A 23,216-nucleotide genomic window follows, 5' to 3' on the forward strand; every position below is an offset into this window, starting at 1 on the left:
TTCTAATGATATTTCCATTTTCATCCATTTTATTTCTAAAGACCCATTTAGTTCCAATTATAGAAGTATTAGAATGCCTAGGGACTAATTCCCAAACTTTGTTTCTTTCAAATTGATTTAATTCTTCTTGCATAGCTAAAATCCAAAATTCATCACTTTCGGCATCTTTAAAATTTTTTGGTTCAATTTGAGAAACAAAAGCAATGTTATTAAACATATTAAGGTAAGAACGAGTTTTCACACCTTGTTTTCGGGATCACCAAGAATTAGATCCTTAGGATGGGATGGAGCATACTTCCACTCCTTAGGCATGGATGAAAAATTGTCCACCTTATTTTCGTTCATGCTCACTTCTTGCTTACTTGAAGCAATCTCTTTGCTTTTGTCACTAACAAGTAAATCTCCAAAATTTCTTTCTAAAGAATCACTACAAAAATAATCATTAGAAACAACATTGCAAGATTCATCAAATACCACATGCATAGATTCCTCAACTATCAAAGTTCCTTTATTGAAAACTCTATAAGCTTTACTAGTAGAGGAATAACCAAGGAAAATACCAACATCCGTCTTAGAATCAAAATTTCCAAGCTTTTCTTTGTTATTCAAAATGAAACATTTGCAATCAAAAACTTTGAAGTACCCAATATTTGGAATTTTGTTATGTCAAAGTTCATAAGGAGTTTTATCTAAAGAAGGTCTAATTAAAACTCTATTTAAAACATAACAAGCGGTATTAACGGCCTCCGCCCAAAAATAAGAAGGTAAACCATACTCATGTAACATTGACCTAGCAAATTCTTGCAAAGTATGATTTTTCCTTTCAACCACACCGTTTTGTTGAGGAGTTCTTGGAACGGAGAAGTTATGAGAAAATCCATTTTCTTCACAAAAATTTTCAGAAGTATTACTATCAAATTCTCCTCCATGATCACTCCTAATTTTAGAAATCAAAAATTCTTTTTCATTTTGAACTCTTTTGGCAAAACTAGAAAAACTTTTCAAAGCATCATCCTTATGTTTTAGCATCAAAACCCAAGTAAATCTTGAAAAATCATCAACCTATCACAAAGGCATAATAGTTCCCTCCAAAACTAGCAATTCTAGAAGGGTCAAATAAGTCCATGTGTAATAGTTGTAGGGGTCTTGTAGTAGAGATCATATTTTTAGATTTGAAAGAAGACTTGGTTTGCTTACCCATTTGACAAGCATCACAAACTTTATCTTTTTCAAATTTAAACTTGGGAAGACCTCTAACCAAAGAATTCTTGGAAATATTTGAAATTAAGTGCATGCTAGCATGTCCTAGTCTTCTATGCCATAACCAAGAATCATCATGCAAGACCAATAAACATTTATCACTAATAGGACAATCATTCAAATCAATAGTATACACATTTTCATCTCTATTTCCAACAAATAAAACTTTTCTATCACTAGTATTTTCAATGATGCAATTCTTTTTATCAAACACAACTCTAAATCCTTTATCACACAATTGACTAATACTAAGTAAATCATGCTTTAAACCATCAACCAAAAGTACATCTTCAATCAAAATAGAAGATTCATTACCTATACTACCCTTACCTATTATTTTACATTTCTTGTTATCACCAAAGGTTACAAAACCTCCATCCTTTTTGGAGAAAGTGACAAACTTGGATTGGTCTCCCGTCATATGCCTTGAGCAACCACTATCCAAGTACCACTTACTTTTCTTCGAAGCTTTCAAACAAACCTACAAACACAAAAATTTAAATTTGATCCTTTGGTACCCATACTTGTTTGGGTCCTAGAAGGTTAGCATTAACAAACTTGGGGATCCATTTCATTTTTGCATTTTTATTGAAAGCATAAGATTTAGACAAGTAACAAGAATAAGATTTATGTCCATACTTGCCACATGAAAAACAAACAACATTATGTAATGAATTATCTTTTACAACAAATTTATGCATTTTACTTTTCTTGGAGAAAATTTTTCTTGGAGCATTGTGAAACTTTGCTCTTTGAGAAAAATTTCTTCTAGTAGTTTGAGCATATTTTAATTTAAAGCACTTAGGTCTTATATGACCTTCAACACCACAATAATGACATATAGGCACAAAGTTAATTTTAGTATGTTTAGATACAACTTTAGGAGCAACAAGCTTAGACATATTAGGAGATGCTTTAACAAAGATAGTTTTAGAACTTGAGGGAGTAGAGCATTCATCAATATAGCCTAAACCTCTTTTATCACCATAAGGTTTACCTACTTCAATAATCTTGTCCAACCTTTGAGCACCTATTGTTAATGTTTTAATAGAATCTTTAGCCTTATCAAGTTCCACTAAAGTATTTGATTCATTTTTCTTAAGCAATTTAATCAAATTATCTTTTTCACAACCATCATGCTGAAGAAATCTAATTTTATCAAGTAATGCATTTTTCTCATCACAATCAAGAACATGCTTATCACAAGAGATATTTACAACATCATACTCATTTTTCTTTAAGCAAGCAATATCATCAAGTAAAGACTTATTTTCACTAGTTAAGACATTGTATTTCTTTTTAAGCATAACATATTTAGAACCAAACTTTTCTAAATCATTTTGGATATTCTCAAAAGCTTCAAACAACTCATCATAAGAAAGGGGATCAAGAGTTACCTCATCATCTTGTTCATCCTCCTTGTCACTATGAGCCATGAAGCAAAAGTTGGCCACTTCTTCATTCTCACTTTCACTTCCACTTTCATCACTATCATCCCAAGTAGCCTTCATTGCTTTCTTCTTGGATTTCTTGGATGATTTAAGAAGAGGACAATCGGTTCTAATATGACCCGGTTTTTTGCATTCATAACAAATTACCTCATCCTTTTTGCTCTTTTCACTTTTCGACTCTTTTTTGTTGGAGAAATTCTTCTTGAATTGTTTCTTTCTCTTGATGAAATTTTTATACTTACGTGAGAGATAGGCCACATCATCTTCATCAAGGGCATTCTCACCTTCGGAGTCAACTTCCAAGGTGATGGCCTTTAATGCTATGCTCTTCTCTTTCTTTTTCTTCTCATCCTCCATATTTTCTTGATCTTTATCTCATGCGTCATCAACGAACCAATGAGTTCGTCCATGGAGAGAGTCTTGAGATCCTTTGCCTCTTGAATGGCGGTGACTTTAGGCTCTCATTGTTTAGGCAAGGACCATAAGAGCTTCTTTACCTTCTCAAGATTTGAATATTCTTTTCCAAGTCCTTCTAAAGCATTGACAATGTTAGTAAATCTAATAAACATATCGGAAATAGCTTCATTTTCATCAATTTTAAACATTTCATATTGTGACGCCCCAGGATGTTATATATCATCCTAGGCAACACTAAATAATTCACCTGGCTAGCCTTAACTCTAAACACGAGATAAGCAACTCCCTGGGAAATAATTTAAATGAAATAAAGCTTCGACTCTCATACGTTCTACCAGAAGTATAAATGTTATAAACTGTCAGGACTTCGCCCTCCCTGGGTAATTTATAAAAAAAACAAAAACATCTCATATCCGCCTCAGTGGCTAAAATTCTTAAATAAATAAAACAAACATAAACCTAAACTCCAACGACAACAGTGACGCATTTACCAGCAACATCCATAACAAATAAAGTAGTTCTAAAGAATACAAAATTTCTCCTCGGTCCACACCTAGCAATAACATAAATCCCAATGCTACTCGTACCAAACGACCCTTCCCTCTATCCTCACTAACTAGGCTAGTGATCCCTCCTCGGTCAAGCCCTCTCCACGTCATCACCGCGGTCGACCCTGTTCACACTTGAAAACATATAAGGGTAAAAAGGGGGGTGAGTACGTAAGGTACTCCGTAAGTAGCACTTCCTAACTAGCACAAAAATCATGCTCACAGTCACGGCATATAGAATAAAACAATAACAAGGCAATTAAATAGACAGCGAGAGATAGCGAACAATAACTTAACATTTACATACAACAAACATGCGTCGGAACTACCAAGACTACAACCCATGATTCACTAGCCCTTGTCTCATAGTACTAAACCTTCCTCTACACCCCCCTGTATTACTCCCCGCTTAAGTTCTCGACGCATGATGGCTCTTGACATCTATTCCCAAGATACCGCACCCCCTCCTTTTACAGTTCTTGATGTTCGACCTTGCCATTTATTCCCAAGGCCTAGCACCACTACTTCGCAAGCACCACTCTACTTTAATCCCTCAAGCCTAACTCCTCGAGTCGCATTGACCCTTGACATTTATCCCCAAGGCCTCAATACTTCTCTACAGAAACTTGACGTTCGGCCTTGCCATTTATTCCCAAGGCCTGAACTGTGCACCGGTCCTTGCCGTTTATCCCCAAGGTACCGATGACTTCCCAACGTATTGGTCCTTGATATTTATCCCCAAGACCCCAATACTCATTTACAGAAATTTGACGTTCGGCCTTGTCATTTATTCCCAAGGCCACTACTCAAGGCTATGAACCTCCAAGCGATTTATATGCATTTTCAGGTTAGAACACCCATAGTTAACGGACTATCAACTCGTCCCTTTACCCTTCACCCTTCACCACTTCACTAACCCTCCCATGACCACCTACAGGTAAATTTCCCACCTTCTAATTCACTGCACAGTTTACAAGCATGCTTTTACTCGTGTTAAACATAATACACCCAACAACTCACAACTAGAACAATATAAACTAAATTATCAGTTTAACAACGCGAGCATTTCATTTACATCATATTTGCAAAAACGTCATGAGCGAGTTACTTCTAGCTACAACAATTCAGAACCTACTAGTCACCTACAACAATAAGAACACGAAGCATGTTTCCTCAAAAGTGTTCAATAATAGAAAGACGGCAACAAGATCACTAGAAATTCACAAATCAAAACTAACAATCCCTACATGCTCAATTAAATTATTTTAGTAAGAAAAACAGCATCATACCATTCCGTTAACGCTAAATAACGCACGCACTCGCCCCCTGGTGCTACTTACACAACCACGTCCTTAAGTTTACGTCGAACTCACACCTACGCACAAAAACAGAAAAAAAAACAGCAACATAAATATACTGTTCAGCCTTCGAAAACAACTTTAAGAGGGTTCCACGGGTCTCATTACCGCAAAACGACTTCGTGTAGGTGTGGGTAAATTAGATCTAGCTTGCAAAGGGGTGGGTAGCGTAAATCGGGCTTCGAACGGATGAAGTAAATCACCGGATACCACCCAAAACACTGCTGTCCACGTTTTTACAGCAGCGAGAAACGCCCAAAATGGCCTCCAACGGCTTCGATTTGATGTCCGTTACTACAAAACAACTCCACCTAGGTGTGGGTATTCCAAATCGATTTCGTTTAGGTGTGGGTAATCCAAATCTAACTTCGAACAAGGGTGGGTGAAAGAAAATTACCGGACTTCTCGGATCTAAGCTATTCGAGTCGTTGGAGGTTGTCGGATCGAGGGAAAACACCGTGAACAGCCACCACGCGCCGCCGCGCCGCGCCTGCTGCTGCCTGAGACCACGCGCCGCCGCCTGCTGCTGCCCGACGCCCGACGCTGCTGCTGCGCTTCCCGATGCCGCCTGCTGCTCCGACGCTGCTGCTGCACTGCCCGACGCCGCTTGCTGCTGCCCGAGCCCGACGCTGCACCTGCTGCTCTGATGTCGCCGCTGATCGTCGCGTCGCCGGAACGGGGTTGCTCGCCGAATAAGAAGAACCCGAGTGGGGGGTGGCTGGCGGCTCCAACAAGAGAGGGAAAGGAAGGAAGGAGAAGAGAAAAGAATAAGGGCTAGGGTTTTTCTTTGTTTTAAAACTTTAACTCCCTTGGGCTTGGGTTCTTTTCCTTTTGTTTAAGGCCCACTTACTCAACCCCTCGTTAAAACAAACCAATAATTTAATTTCGTAAATGGCCCAATGGTCCAAAACAAGTGTCACATAGCGAAATCCGTACTAAACCATAACTTGATAAATAACTACACGCTACTAACTCACCACTAAATCTGTAACAATACACACTAGCCGAGATGCCACACTTAAATTAAATAAAGATCACTGATGAATCAAATAAAATAAAATGAAATCAATCAATCAATCAATAAACAAAAATCTATTTTGTTATAAAATTTCCCGGAACTCGGGGCAAGCTAACCTGAGTAACGCGGGGCGTTACACATATTGATGAACTAACATGTCAATCTTTGTTTCTTTTACTTGACTAGTTCCTTCATGAGTAATTTCTAATTTATCCTATATATCCTTAGCGGTTTTACAAATTGACACCCTATTATACTCAACTTCATTCAAAGCACAAAACAAACAATTAATAGCTTTAGCATTTAAAGAACATGCTTTCTTTTCAATTAAAGACCATTCTTCTTTAGGCTTTACAACTCTAACACCATCAACATCTTTTGTTGGAATTTTAAATCCTTCTTCAACAACATCCCACAAATCATAGTCAATAGAAAGCAAGAAAAATTTCATTCTATTTTTCCAATAACTATAATTATTACCATTAAAGAAAGGAGGCTTAGTAATAGATTGACTATCGGTAAAAGGGATGAAACCTAAAGTTGCCATAGCTCAAAAACAATTAAGTTTATCAAAGAAGAGCAACCTCGCTCTGATACCAATTGTTGGATCGGTATGGCAACCCTAGAGGGGGGGAGAATAGGGTTTAATTAACAAAATATAAACTTTTTAATAAATGGGCCCAATTTAAACAAAAATAATACACTTTTTGAGATATGTAATTTTAACAAAGTAAGACAAAATAAATTCTAAGGCAAACAAGAGAAATTTAAACCAAACAATCAAATTTTAAGATTAATTGCAAAAATAAATAAGAGAGAGGGTTAGAGAAATTTGACACCGGGAATTTTTATAGTGGTTCGGCACAATTGTCCTACTCACTTCCCAAGCACCTCTTGGGTTGTAAATTGAAATTCTGACTTTTTCCACGGTAGGAGTCAAACCGGTACACTGCTCTTCACAAGAGCAAAGACGATTCTCTCCACAGTGAGGATCACACCGTTACTGTAAAGACCCGAATTTCTGATACGTTTAACGAGGTAACAGCCCTATAACGCTTACTGAACCCTCCTACTTAAGATAACGAAAAATGTAATGTTCTCTTAATGCAACATAAAAAATGGAGGTACACAATGATGGAATGTCCAGAAAATAATACCCGCCTTAGTGGTCAGGAATCCAATTAAAAGAAAATAATCGTTTTGTCTAGTAATCCAAAATACATCAGCAATTCGAATAGTAAAAATATCCGTAAAACAATAAAAGAAAGTGTCTTATGAGTTAACCCAATGTCTAATTCCCCTTTTATTTCATAGCAATAAGATTTTAACGATGTCTACAATGCACGACATTAATCACTATCCTAACCAACACAGCTAGTGATCCCTCCTCAGTCAAACCTCCTCTACGTCATCACCATGGTCGGTCCTGTTCACACCTGAAACAAATAAGGTAGAGGGGGGTGAGTACATAAAATACTCCGTAAGTAGCTCTCCCTAACTAAACACAACGGCATGCTCGTAATCACAACCACACCAAAACAATAGCAGAAACAACAGATAAGCAGCAAGGAATGATAACAACAGATTAACCTTACCATACAAGCGGCCTAACGCCGGGATTTCCGGGACTCCATCCCCACGACTCACTAGCCACTGCCCCACTTAAGCTAGCACTCGCTCCACCCCCCTATGTTGGTACCCCAGGTCTAACTCTTCGAGGCGTATCGGCGCTTGATATTTATCCCCAAGATACCGACCTTCCCCTACCACGCTTGGTGCTCAACCTTGCCATTTATTCCCAAGGCCTTGAATTATCACCTATAAGCATCACCTTACTTTATCCCCCAAGTCTAACTCTTCGAGTTGTATTGGCCCTTGACATTTATCCCCAAGATACCAATACTTCTCTACAGAAGCTTGATGTTCGGCCTTGCCATTTATCCCCAAGGCCTTGAACTGTGCACCAGTCCTTGTCAATTATTCCCAAGGTACCGATGACTGCCCGGCGTATTGGTCCTTGACATTTATCCCCAAGACCCCAATACTCCTATACAAAACTGAGCTTCGGCCTTGCCATTTATCCCCAAGGCCTCGCTTAAGGCTTTGCGTAACCAGCGACTAACGTACAATCTCTCTTCAAAGGACCCCAGGTTAATGAACCACTAACCCAGCACATCACACCTGGCAATTTCCACTAATCCTCCCAAGTCAATCCCATAAGCACGTCTTCCACCCTTAAATTCACAGCACAATTTACCAGCATGCTTTTCATTATACCAAACAAAATCACTAACACAACAGCTTCCAACAAAATATAACAAAACAATAAAACTATGTAACAGGCTTTCAGCACGTGTACTTCATTCACAGCATAATTTACCACCATGCTTTTCATTATACCAAAAAAAATCACTAACACGACAGCTTCCAACAAAATAACAACAATAAAAACTATATAATAGGCCTTCAGCACGCGTATTTCGTCTTCGACCTGTGCACAACGTCATAGACCAATTACTTCCAAAGACCAGTCCCCTCCAACGATAACAAGTCATGCATTTTTATAATGTCTAACAATGAAAATAGTAACACGAAACTCGACACAATCGCTAGAAGCCCTCAAAACCAAGACTAACAATTCCTACATGCATGAAATAAATTATTTCAATTAAAAATCAACACAAGACTACTCCGTTAACACTAAATAACGCATGCACTCGCCCCCTGGTGCTACTTACCCACTGCTATGCTCCTATATCTTGCGTCAATTCACCACCTAACCAACAATAGACAAACGAAATAATTAATATAAAATTTTCAGCCGTCTAAATTCATTCTAAGAGATCTTGTAATGTCCATTACCGCAAAAATCGACTTCGTCCAGGTGCGGGTAACTCAGGCCTAGCTCGAATAAATGTGGGTTGCGTATATCGAGCCTCTAATGGTTATGGGTAGGCGCCGAGATCGGAAACTGCTGCTGTCCGGACTATCTTAGCAGTAAAAACTCACCAAAACGATACCCACGACACTGTGTGCAGCAAGGACCCGCGCCCGCTGCTGCTCGACGCCCGAGCACCGCTGCTGCCCGACGCTCGCGCACCGCTGCTGCTGCTGGAAAACCGTGCACCCGTTGCTGCCCGACGCCGTGCACCGCCGCTGCCTGGAGTCGCCCGCCGCCGCTGCCTGCCGCGCCACCTGCTGCTGTCAACCGGAGACAGTAGCCGCTACGTCGAAGGTCGCCGTCCGTCGAGTGCTTCGGGGAGAGTTGAGGCGCCGGTAGAAGAAAAAAACGAAAACTAAAACGGGGGGGGGGGGGGGGGGGGGGGAAAGAGGTGCTTCACGATTGGGAGGGGTTTTGGGGGCTAGGGTTTTCTCCTTACCATTCTTTTGTTTTTACAAAGAAGGGACCCACTTGGGCTAGGGTTTTTCCTTTTCCCTCTTGTTTTAAAACAAGGAAGGCCCACTTACCTATATACTTAATTTGGGCCCAACGAACCAGAACAATTGTAGAGAAAACAATTTCCTCGTTAAACAATAATTAGACACGTCAACACTCATAACAATTAGCGCCACAGTTCGAAATAAAATGAAATGAAACAATTAAATTAAATAAAAAAATTTCTAAGAAAGGAGGCCCCGAGACTTGAGGGTAAACTAACCTGAGTAACGCGGGACGTTACAGTTACAATGAGTTGAAGATTTTGAAACACACACTTACAAACTCTCAAATAGAGTAAATATACAAATTTGAGCTCACAAAAATTTTCAATCCTCACAACAATAAAATTTCTCTCACAAATAAGATGGAAAAAAAATTGAGAACTTGGAGAGATTAGCAAAATGAAAATTTTGAAGTTATGGAGGATTGAGAATAAGAGAATTGTTGTATAATTTTGAAAGGGAAGTTTAGTTTAAATAGAGGGAAGAAATTGGTAAAAAAAATCAAGTTTAATTTTAAACCATTAGATCTTAATCATTAAGAATGAAGGGTTGAGATAATTTTAAAAAAATAAATTAAGAATAATATATATATATATAATAATGATAAAATAATATATATATATATAATAATGATAAAATAATATATATATATATATATATATATATATATATATATATATATAAAACAGAGATGTGACAGTTGATGTGACGAGTTTTTAATATATATATATATATATGTGAGAAAACGGTAAACTTTTCAAAAAAAAATTTTTAAATACTGACACTGCATTTAATGTGAAGTGATTTTATTTTTTATTTTTATTTTTTTTTAACAAAGTTACCGTTGGTAACTTTTGAATTTTTTTTTTGAATTTTTATATTTTTCTTTTCTTTTTCAATATATATATATATATTTTTTAAAAAGAAGCTTGTCACTTGTTAGCTTACAAACTGTCCACGTCATGTTCTCAGGTATTTTTCCTTCCAATTTGTTTCGATCATAACTTCTCCGTTTGAGCTTCGATTTGGATGATCTAACAGTCGTTGGAATCGTTGTAACGAGCTCTACACTGTGGACACTTTAAAATACAAAAAATATCAATAAATAAAATTAAGTTTGTTATCATCAAAACATTAATTAATTAATTAATTAAAATTAATTAATTTGAGATCAAGGCCAAAAAGCCAACAGTAGCCTCATGTGGTAGAGCACTCACCATGGATTGCTTTCTTATTATTCCTTGAACCTTTATGTTACCTTATCAATGAGATACATGTTGAGTTACATCTATTGGAAAAGAATACATGTATATATAATTTCTTACAAAGTGGTGTCTTTTGATAAAACATGAAAATCTTATATGGCATATGTCCTTGGTGAGTTCGAATTCCAACTCTCAATTGTTGTTGTACTAGAAAAAATAATTATTTATTAAGTGATTTTAGTTTTTAACTTACATTCTGTTTAGTGAGTCTATCTACAATTACCCAAATAGTAGTATAGCCCTTAGTAGTCCTTGGAAGACCGACTATAAAATCCATTGAGATATTCTCTCATTTCCACATAGGAACATTGAGAGGTTGCAATAAACTTGCTAGTTTATGCTTCTGAGCTTTAACTTGTTGACAAGTCAAGCATTGACTAACGAAAGGCGCTACCTCTTTCTTCATATCGTGCCACCAATAGCATTGTTTCAATCCTTGACGCATTCTTGTTCTACCAGGGTGTATAAAAAATGATACGTTATAGGATTCTTCCATCACCTCCCTTCTAATGGAAGGATTCAAATGAACACATAACTTACCTTGGAAAAGTAAGGCAAAATTTAATAATAGTGGAAAGCTGCCTTTGACAACAAAATTTGGAATCTCCACCAACTTCATATCTGTTTGTTGAACATCAACAATTTTTGTCTTAGTGTTGCTTTAGTTAAATAAATATTTTATTTTTATTTGAATATATTTATTTTAGTGACAACCATTTTTTTTAAATAAATTCGCATGACTATAAGTTGTGCTAACGATCCTTGAACATCTCTAGAAATTATATCAATCCCAAAATCTTCTAATTCATTTACCAATTCGTTTGAGGTGACAATAATAGATGTTATATGAGATGTATTTCTACTCAATACATCGGCTACGACATTCGTCATTTCTAGATGATAATTGATCTCACAATCGTAATCTTTTACCAGCTCTAACCAATGTCATTGACTCAATTTTAGATCATTTTGATTAAAGAAATACTTGAGGCTTTTATGGTCAGTAAAGATCTGGATCTTTTCTCCATAAACATAGTGTCACCAAATTTTCAGAGCTAAAACAACCACTGCCAATTCCAGATCATGCGTGGGATAATTCAACTTGTATCTCTTTAGGTGACACGAGGTGTGTGCTATTACTTTACCATGTTGCATAAGAATACAACCCATACCATTCTTGGAAGCGTCACTATAGATTACCATCCCTTATTTTCCAATTGTTATGGTTATAACCAGTGCAGTAACTAATATTTTCTTCAACTCTTGGAAGCTCGTTTTGAAATCATCATTCCACGTATAAGTAACATTCCTACGAGTGACATGAGTTAAATGTGCTACCAACTTTGAGAAATGTTGTACGAATATTTGATAGTAACCTACAATACCTAAAAAGCTATATATCTTTAACTTTTGATGAATACATAGATTCCCTTTGATATAACATGTCCAATGCTCTATTATGCCAAAACTCACGCACTTAGATAATTTAGCATGAAGTTGATTTTGCTTCGGAGTTGTTAAAACCTTTTTGAGATGTTCTCTATGATGCTCCCTTCCGTTGAAGTAGACGAGTATATCATCTATATAGACTATGTCAAACGAGTCAAGATAATCTTTGAGTAGACTATTCATTAACTCCATAAATGCCACAGGTGCATTAGTACTATGTCAACTTTAGTCTCTAAACTCGTATCAACGATGTTGGCTAGATATACGTGTTGGAAAATTTAAAGAAATCATAATTCATGATTATTCTAGAACAAAGTCATATAATTCAAGAACAATCAAATTGATCTAAGCATGGAAGAAAATCAAAATCTATAATTACTTTAGAATTACTTGGAATCATTAGATAGCTTGACCATGACCTACAAGAAGTTGCGGTTTGTGGTCTTCTTCAACTATGCAACCCAGACCAAATATGGACAATATTCTGTATTTGATGGGAACATGAGGCTCAAGAAGCATAGTGTATTCGGGACGATAATCATATATTTATATATTAATCTTAGGGTTTCCCATAATCCCCTAAGATTAATGGGTTGGTTTCTACTCATCAAGCCACACCACTAAATGGGAAGTCATGGGCCCATAATAAAGATCACTTAATATACCCATTAAATAGCTCAAATATAATTGCTGTTTAATTTATTATCCACATATAAATTAATTCCAACAATGCCCACGCCCCATGTTGTAATAACTTATTCACCTTCAAGGCTGAGATCACATTTGGAATGGATTTAGTTTTGATTGGTCTAAACTTGACGGTTTGACAAGTAGGTATAGTGAAGTACACTTCCTTCTTGCTATAATCAATATTAGCTTGATTTCTAGCCAACCAATCGATCCCCAAAATAATATCAAAGTCACATAGGTCTAACTTAGCTTAGCTCCAAGAGACGATCTGCTACAATTACTTTACACGCCTTAATTGTATAGCAAGCAAGGTAGATCTATAAGGGGTAGATACTACTAACTGATATCCTAACGACTCTAGGTCTAGTTTAGCTTGTTTTAACAAACTTAGTAGGTATAATGAATGGCTAGACCTAGAGCAATAATTATTTGTTACACTGGCTGGTCGGCCATAGGTTTACCTATTGATGTTTCTAGAATAACATTTGTTCAACCAGCTGCATGAAAGGTTATTTCATTACCACCTCAATTTCTTGGTGGCATATCTATAAGAGTAACTTATGTAAGTGTTTTATCTAAATTTTCTATCCTTTTCTATTTAACATGAAGCATTCTACCCTTGTGAGCTAATATCAAGTCAAACATAAGTCTAACAATCACAAATCCTAGATAATTTCTAAAAGATCGTTTCTTGTTCTAAGGTAAAGAAATAAATTATTTAAGTACTAATATACATGACATAAAAGCAAGTAAAATAAATAAAACAATATGTAAGGATATTACCTGACGTTGTTAAAGGCTGAAGCATGAGACAAGCCTGGTCTAAAATTAACTAACTAATTTATTTACTTTGTTTAAACTTCTACATATCTTATAGTTTATATTATAATGTAGTCTACATGATTCTATTTGTTTGGATTCCAACCCAATTTTCTATATGTATTTAATAGCTTAAATTGAGATAATTACTCATAAAACATAATTTCATTAAAATAAAAGAAATTAAAACTTGTTCTTGAAATAGAAACAATAACGTAATCAAACTTAAAATATAAATCTCTAGCAGCGGAAAACATAAAATCGTTATGAAATAAAACAAAGTAAAAATGTGGTCTAGTCATAATTAAAAGTATAAATTAACAATAAATTTAAGCATGTCTCGTGACTCATCCTCATCAACGCCAAGGAAATCCTCGATGTTGTTGTCGTCATCTACATAAAAAAAAATTGAGACCAAATAGAGTGAGTATAAAAATATTGAGTAAGTAGTTACCATCATATGGAACATTCAAGCTCAAACACACGCATTATTCTTACATGATTGCATACTTCAACCTAACATAAAAACCATGGAACAACCTAACTTAACATACTTGTGCTTGCTACCATAAAATTTCATATCTAAATCCTTAATTTGGCAACATGCTAAGCATACATAATCCATACTATAATCATCAATTCTGCATGTAATATTTATAAGATAATTACCCCCATAAATACCATTAACATGAACTTGTTTGTTTCCTATGGCCTAACCCTTAGCACAATCTATACATGTCAGACATACATCTAGCTACATAACATAATTGTTTAATTTGGATATTTCATGCATAACATTAATCTTACCCAAATCCATGACACATAAAATTACTAACTTGACTACGAATGCAATGAATCATACATTACGTCATGCTTTATCCAAATATGCTTTGCTATTGAACATACTAAAATATAATATGATAAAGACATATAGTGCTTACCATGCTTTTGCAATACATCAAATATAACTAAAGCAATCATTAAATAAGAAAAATATATATTGAATCAACATAAATAACACAACATGTGGCACGCAACTGTAGCCAATGTGGCACGCAATATTTCTCTTTAATGCAACTATCTTCTTTCAAAAAATAAAAAAAATAAATATATACATAAATAACATGACACAATAACAAATAAGGTAACTTATAACATAATTCACATACAATACCATAATACAACAAAACATACAAACGGTAACTTATGATAAGATCCAGTCACCTGAACTTCGTAAATTAAAGATAATTCCTTAAAGCTTCCTAATAACAATTAACATAATTAAAATTAGGATTCAATTACCTAAAATAAGCTTTCTCCAATAAACCCTCACAACTAGATAGGTTCATTAGTTCTACTAGTATAAATCTCATAATAATCATAAAATTAATATTTAAATTTATAAAAACTATTTTTTATTCTATATATTAGCCTCTAATTTTTCTACTACAATCTCTCTAAAAACAATTTATTGGTTTTACAAATTTACTAAGACCTTAGAAAACACAGCACTAGTTTTCACAATTTTGAGTCTCATGTAAAATTAATCTTAAAAATTAATTTTAAAACATTGAAAATATATTTTATACTAGTTTAAAGTTGCATGCTCTCAAAAATATATAATTAACAAATTTAATTTTTCATGTTCAATGAGCTAAAACTATGAAAATAACATAAACCATTAAAAACCGTTATGAAACAATTTTATGAACCCTTTTGAGACATTTTTAATTCTGATTTTCAGACCTAAAATTAACAAAATTAAAGCATACTTAGTACTTGAACCAGTACCTATAATTAACAAAAAAAAATTACATTAGGAAGAATGATGTTTATCGATGGTGCGTTTTCCTCTATTTCGTAAATGATAGAATGATAAAATTTCTAGCAACTAAGAGAGCTTGAAATGATTATGGAAACCTTAGAAAAATTTATATGAACATGCTTAGGTTCTATAAAAATTACTTGGAAAAATCTACTACCAAAACTAGATTAAAAGTAACCGTTTCTTACCGAAAAGATGAAACCGACGAACGATCTTGAAGGACTTGGAAAAACAACTACTTCTCTCTCTAAGGTATGATTTATATCAATAGGATAGATCATGGAGAGAAATTTTCAGATTTGCTTATAGTTGTTATTGGAGGAAAATGAAAGAAATAAACAAGGTAAGTTAAGGAGAAATTACTTGGAAGATGAAAGAAATTTGAATCTTGGAAGATGAAACAAATTCTTCTCTCTCCTCCTGCATGGCCGGCCAACTATGGAAATTTTGGGAGTTTTTAGTCTTTCAAACTAACTTAATTACTACATGTGTCTCTTGGCGGAAGGTGTGGTTTGAGATAACTTATGATGTTAGTAAAACTCTCTCTATTCCCCATTTAAGTTAGTTTGACCAAGGAAAAAAGAAGAGTAAAAGAAAGTTAGTTTTAGTTTTTACTTGGTTATTTACCTTGTGGTAGAACTTTGGTAAAATTTATGAAAGTTTATAAATACTAAAATAACTCAACCATTACAATTACCTTAATTTACCATATTCCTTTATTTTCTAACGTGTTATTCCTAATTTTGTTACTTAAATACAATTATAATCTTGCTAAGCTTATTAATCTCTTATACATATTTATTTTTAATTATTATGCATAATTAATTAAACATTGATGAGATAAATCACTAAAGTTTGTTATAAGTTTCTTTTAATAAGTAAATAACAAGCCTAAAATTATCATAACCAGAATTGATTAAAGTTAAGTGACCTAAACTTAATTAGATTTGCCTATCTTAGCTAAAACACAATAACAATATAAAGTCATGAAAATGCCATCAAAGGTAACGTGGGGCACTACAACTATATTATTAATAATATAATATTTTAATATAAACTACTAATTTCAACCATGGAAAACATAAATAATTTAATCAAAGCAACCTAGCAACATTAAAACTTGTCAATGTCATATTTATTTTAAAACCTAAACTAAAAAAATAAAAAATAAAAACTTGCAAGTGTCTTGATTCAAATATTAAAAAAAAAAACTTAAAATCAAACTATTTCAATTTATTCGTAGCAATGTGAGTGTGTGTATTTTTATTTTTATTTTTTTTATCATAGTTATTTTACAATCTGCAGTACTAAAAAACAAAAGCAAAAGGAGAAAAGATGAAAAATAAAAAAGCAGAAAAATCTACCAAAACAACATAAACATATAAAAATCTAAACAATATTTAAAAATAAGGAAAATTAAATACTGGAATAAAAAAATCTACAGACGACAAATCAAAATTTGAAACTATTTTGGTTAGTGATTTGAGGATTAAACTTAAAATCCTCACAAATTCGACGTATTTGAAACTAAAAATATTTGGACCAAAAACACAATTTGAAATTATTTCAGATCTCACATTCTTTTTTTTTTTTTTTTATCCAAACACAGGAAATAATTTCAAAATCTCCAAATATGAGGTTCTAAAAAGAGTTTAAATAATGAAATACTCTGTAGAGAGTTATACATTCTATTTTTAATTTGAACCATATAATAAATGATTAGGGGGTGTAGCTCATATGGTAGAGCGCTCGCTTCGCATGCGAGAGGCACAGGGTTCGATTCCCTGCACCTCCAAGGTTTTTTATTTGTTATTATTATTTGAATCGAATCTTCATGTTCCTTTTTTTTTTTAAGAAGAGACATATTGAGTTACATCAAATAACATTACGTGAAGTCACATATTCAAATCCTCACTCACTTTGTTTTGGTTTGTTTGTTTTTTTTTTGTTTTTGTTTTTGTTTTCGAGAAACTCACACAACGGTTGTTGTAATCTAACGAAAATATTTATTAATAACTCCAAGAATGAGATGCTCTATACACAATTTTAGATTCTACTATAATTTGGAACAATTTGTGTTAATTAGAAGGTGTAGCCTCAGATTCTAGAGGAGGCACGAGGTTCCATTATCTGTGTTGATGCTGATTTCCGAGCAAGTGTTTATGTAGGCGCCATAGAGGTGCAATGTATATCTTTGCCTCCAAGCTCTAAGTCATATGGTACTATGTGGTGTTTTGTCAAATGCACTTCGATAGTTAATTTTGAACTCAAAGTGTGAGCAAATAGGTAAGGAGTAAGTAGAGTCTGGAAGTAGTTATCTCGCAGTGACAATCTACTTGGGAGTGAGTGCCTGCCAAATTCTCAAGAAGAGTTTTGTAAGAAAATTTGGTTTACCTTCATTAGGGTTTCTCCACTCCTTTTATGTGAAGGGAGAGGGAGTTTGAGAGAGTGTAGGCAAACACAGAAAGCGGAATGTTGTGGTAAGGGATTGGGGGGACCATCGACATTCTTCGTCTTTATGTATTCTATGAAAAGGGGTACGGGACGTCCTAGATGATTCTCTAAAACATATTATGGTTAAGGTATAAGGTGTCAGCACCCTAGCTGTTGGCTATCTTTTATATAAGTTGCCCAGGTACAGTCGACCCCTTCAACCAGTGCGCTCGTAAATGGGCTAGGTGCACTTAGTCTTTGCCTCATTCTCGTTAATCGTGTCCATGTGGTTCGATCGAATCTTGGACTTGTGTCGCCTTAGATTTACGCGATAATAATAGCCCTACGTCCTTCATTAGGCCTCTTCCCTTCAACCGGCGAGAAAGCCACTGAAATCTGGGAGTTAAGATGTTGTGCATTCTTTCGGTCCTATAAGAGTGCTCGGTCACACTATGCCTCCCAAGTAGACACATGTTGGTTTCGCTTTTCAGGAGGCATCCTTTCGTCTTTCACACATTTAATGTTACGCCAATTTTCCCAAGAAATTTGTATTGCGAGGCGCTTTTAAGCCGCTTTGTAGATCTATTTTTTCGTATGGCTCGAAGCCCATTGGTTGATTTTCTCATGGTTGCGACCTTCTGAGACAGTTTTTGCCCACCGTTTGGGTTCTTTTCGTGTCCCTACATAAGAAGGGCAGAACTCTTGGATTTTTCCATCACCTTTCTCCATTTTGGAATCTGATCGTTTCTAGAATATCTTTTGAAAATATTAGCGATTGCCCCAACAACTTTGACTCTTCCTCAAATAGGGAATCGGGAGCTAGAGACTGGGGGCATTTTCCTTCCTCATCCACTAACCGTGCCTTTGTTTGCAAGGAGAGGCATTGAGTGAAGGTGTTACGAGATGCACCATAGGAGATAGAGAGGCAGCTCCAGTGTGTGTAGTGTAGACTGATCGTTGAGGGCCACTATGGGATAGTGCATTTGAGTGGTACAAGCTGTACCACTGATGGTGGAAAGAATTTTACGATCGAAACCTTGAGCTGATGGTGAAGAACCGCAACTTGAAGACTTAGGTGCTTGAGTTGGAGGTTTTTGTTTTTTGGGGGAGTGGAGGAAAAGTGACTGGATTCCCTTTCTCTCCATGCAGGGAAGGGAGCTCTGGGTGCGTATTCACCAACTGGGGGTGGAGAACCAGTATCTGGAGGAGCGTGTGGCGAAGCTACGCAGTTGTTGTGTCTCGAGGCCTTTGGCAGCAACATTCCCAATAGTTGAGTCAGCTTTTCTCTATGAACAACGACATAGAGAATAAACGCTTAGGAATAAAGTTTACCTAACACTGCCAACGCGAGCATAACTCAACGGTAATTGGCACATATCTCCAACCAAAAGATTGTGAGTTTGAACCCCACCCCCCACATACTGTACTAAAAAAAAGATTTACCCTAACACTGCTTGAAAACTGGTTTTATTGACCAATTAAACAACGGAAGTTGTGGACATCGGTGTTTGGGTATTTTGGAAGAAAATCTTGTCTTTTGGCTACAACAGGAATTCGATGCTAGTACATCAGGTAGTAACGATGAAACAAAAGAGGTTGATCTCCCCCGTTTGTTAATATAAGTTAAGTACTTTGCGAATTGCACTGCTTGGTTGTGTGGTTTTTTTGTGTTTATTTTTCTTAGCTTTACCTGCTTTTTATCGTTCCGTAGTTAAAGATTAATTTAGAAGAAGTTATTATACTTTTATTTCGTTATTGTTTCCTTAAGTGATTAATTGAGTGTTTAGTGACCACAATCTTTGTGGATACAACCTTGTATTACTTACTACAACATTTTTTAGTGTACACTTGCATATGCTTTAGCACGAAAGTTGTTAATGCAACAAAGATTAGTCTTATAAGGGAGCGGGTTCTAGCTCTTCCATCCTCTCCTCTTCACCTCGAACTCGTAGTCTCTTGGTAGTGGATATATTCCTTAGCTATTTGATGTATGCTCAAATGAATCTTGTAATTATCTGTAATTATCTCTTTCACACTTAACGTAACCAAAAGTTTTATTCTTACATCTCTTTGTCCCGACTCTCTTTCTTTTACTTTGACCTGCTAGAGAGGTTTGAGTGCTTTGATTGATGCGGCCTAGCTTCCTCTTCAATCGTTATGATTCCTGGATGTCAATATTTGCGTGAGCTTTTCAATTTAGCTTTACACGAACATACACTACTATTGTGATTTCACTGTTTGCCACGCGACATGCTAAGGTTCAACAACAACTTTTCATATGCAACGATTTAGTCCTACACTGATTTACGAAGTCATTTGTGTGTCATGTATGTTTTTGACTATTTAAGTGTTTCAAAGGATCCATAGCGTATAGCTCAAAAAGACGAATCGAACACATTTCAAATCACTTTCATCAGAGTTCAGACGAATAAATTATGATAAAAACAAATACTTTTTTAGTTGATCAACAATGGGTTGGTGAGTATATTTGAACCTTTGATAATATTATTTTATGTTTTTTCCAATTTCATTACAATTATGTTGATAATTATTTGTTGTAACATTTTATTATTTATTAATATGAGTTTCTTTTTATTTAATTTAAGTTTTTAAAGTTTTAGAGGTTTTAACAAATTGTTAAAAAAACGTATTTGGAATAGAGAGATTAAAAAATATATATCTTATTAATTTTCCATTAAGTTACTAAATCTAAAAATCCTATAAATACCTCTCTAACCTTACTTTTCATTCACAACCTACAATACAACATATTTTGTATCTTCTCTACTTTCTCTACTTTCTCTATTTTGTTTTTCTAAGAGAATTTAGCCTTATGATGGGTGTTCTTTGTTGTGGAGCTTTGAGCTCAACCTCTAGTTGTAGAGTGGTTTGAGATACACAACATTTTAGTTGGGCTATTGTATCATGGAGGGGATAGACCATATAATATACTTGTTGCACTCATGGTTGATAAAGAAATACATACTGCAAAGGGCTTTAGATATCCGACATCATTTTCTTAGAGAACATGTGCAAAATGGAAATATTGTGCTTAATTATATTCACACTGAATAATGATAACTCTTCGAAAAAGAGTTATTTGTGCCTATAAGTTGCACGAAATAGCTAAAGTTAGTCTATTCTGGCCCCGAATATTCAGTAAGTGTGCTTAAATTAGAAGATAAATCAATGTCTCACATAACTAAGAGTTTAATGTTAGCGCTCATTTAAATGATCTGATTTTGAGCATTTTGCTGCAGCTTTAATGATGCTAGCATCAGTTCCAGAAAGAGACAAAAAGAAGCAAGCTAGTAGTGAAAAGACTTCTCAATGGCATTTATCACAGTAATTTGAGATTTCACCTGAGTGTGAAAGTTGGGTCCCACAAGGCTTGTTTTGTTGCCCTAATATCGGAAGGGGTATAAATGCAAACAAGAGGAGAAGCCTCCACACACACCAAGAATATTCCCTTTGTTCATTCTTGAAGACAACAACCCTTACTCCAAAAAAACCCTCTCCAAATGTTAGAGAAAGTCAAGAGGAGAAGAAGACTCATATCAGTAGCGGAGAAGAGGTCGAGACCTCCTATTGGGAGTTGATCTTCAGCTCCTCTCTTTATTTTTAGCATCTTTGTATTGTTTTTATTCCTACATTTTGTTTGACTCTCCTTATGGCATTGTCTAGCTAATCAACTTGTGTAATGGGGAGATATTCTGAACTCATTTTCTGGGCTGTAACTTTGCTGTTATGCATTAATGAAAGTTTGATTTGAGTTGAAGTTGTTTTATCACTATATTTTCAATATGCTTGATCACCATGTTGAAATACCTCTTTGATAATGTTTGGAAAAATGTATTAAGGAGCGAAACCCTTCATCTTGAGTTAGAGTCTACTTGAGTTTAGTGTGTGGTGACTTAGGGATAAGCATCAACTAGCTTGGTCATAAAAATTATGCATATATGTTGTTAGTGTTTGCCTATGAACGTTAGTAGTAGAAAATTTTGGGTGTCTGGAAGAACATCTTGTCTGTTTGACCATTGCATTTACTCCATTAATGCTGCAGCATAGTTAGGGTGGCCCAGAAGAGTCGACTTCGTCTCCCCCTTGCGCCTTTATTTTCATAAGATCTTACTAAGTGGTTGTAGATGTTTGTTAACTCTAGTGAAAAATTTACTCGTGATTGATTTAAGATAGATATCTAAATGGCTTTTATTTCAATACATTTTAGCTATTAGTTGGAAGAAAACCCCTTGGCTTCTTGCGCTGATTTCTTAAGTGAATATTGGGTGTTTGGGCATTTAGTCTCTGTTGATTCGAGCTTTTTATTACGCGCTGTGACAATTGTGTATACTTGCACATATAAGAATTGGTAGCATAATCTGACAGACAACAAATAACAAGTAGTAGATATTCTTACTAAACCATTAAATGAAGAACCATTTTGTAGGAATAGACTTGCACTTGGTATCATTCACATTTAATTGTCTGAACATGTTTGTTAGGGAGAGCATTTTTCTCTATGTATGTTTGATTGAGGGAGATAATTTTTTTTACCATGCAATCATTATTTTATTAAGCGGGAGCTGAATTTCATGGAAATAATTTTTTATAATAATAAAATGGGGAGAATAAGCCACTTTGAAAATGTATAGTGGTTTATCATCATAAAAAAAGGGGGAGATTGTTTGCTTTATGGCTTCAATCAAACCAAATATTTTGATGATCACAAACTAAGTATAAACTAACAATTTGAGTGTTTCAAAGTATTCATAGCGTAGAGCTCGAAAAGACAAAACCAATGCGACTCAAATCGAAGTTTAAACGAAGAAGTTATTGTCAAAACAAGTGGACCAATAATCCTACGTGGTGTTTGACATGGACAAGTAGATCACTCCGAAGTTCACATGTGGCATCAAGAGGACATACTTATGCTGACGCGTTGCATCCAACAATAATCAAACAAATGAGGATATGACATGTGGCACTTTCAATCTCTATAAATCCATTTCCACTGATTTCTCTCAATCTCCTCAATCACTCTCAATCTCAATAATTTCTCAATCTCCACAAATTTCATTTAATCACCATAATCATGTTTTTATTTCATTTCCTTACCTTACTTCTTAATTTATACCATTCATCCTTCGTCACCCTAAATCCAATGGCCAAAATTCATCATCGGAACTCTATGTAAAGCCACCAAATTTAATCATTCTATATATCAATTCATTATCAAAGCAAA

At 35.1% G+C, this 23,216-nt stretch overlaps 1 protein-coding gene and 1 non-coding gene across 2 annotated transcripts; one reads left to right on the forward strand and one right to left on the reverse strand.

The window, feature by feature from the left end:
• Positions 1-237: 237 nt before the first annotated feature.
• LOC148210208 (uncharacterized) lies at positions 238-3,068 on the reverse strand. The gene is made up of 4 exons (XM_088126241.1): positions 2,582-3,068; positions 2,136-2,335; positions 1,633-1,741; positions 238-596 (listed from the first exon to the last, which is right to left on the reverse strand). Exons 1-4 carry the CDS (start codon positions 3,066-3,068, stop codon positions 238-240), a joined length of 1,155 nt encoding a protein of 384 aa, XP_087982367.1.
• A 14,195-nt stretch (positions 3,069-17,263) lies between these two features.
• Positions 17,264-17,336, forward strand: TRNAA-CGC (transfer RNA alanine (anticodon CGC)). Its single transcript has one exon. It is a non-coding gene; the product is annotated as a tRNA-Ala (tRNA).
• Positions 17,337-23,216: the final 5,880 nt, after the last annotated feature.

Source organism: Momordica charantia, assembly GCF_013281855.1.
Source record: "Momordica charantia cultivar OHB3-1 chromosome 7 unlocalized genomic scaffold, Mcharantia_2.0 BLBB01000007.1, whole genome shotgun sequence".
Lineage (NCBI taxonomy): Eukaryota > Viridiplantae > Streptophyta > Magnoliopsida > Cucurbitales > Cucurbitaceae > Momordica > Momordica charantia.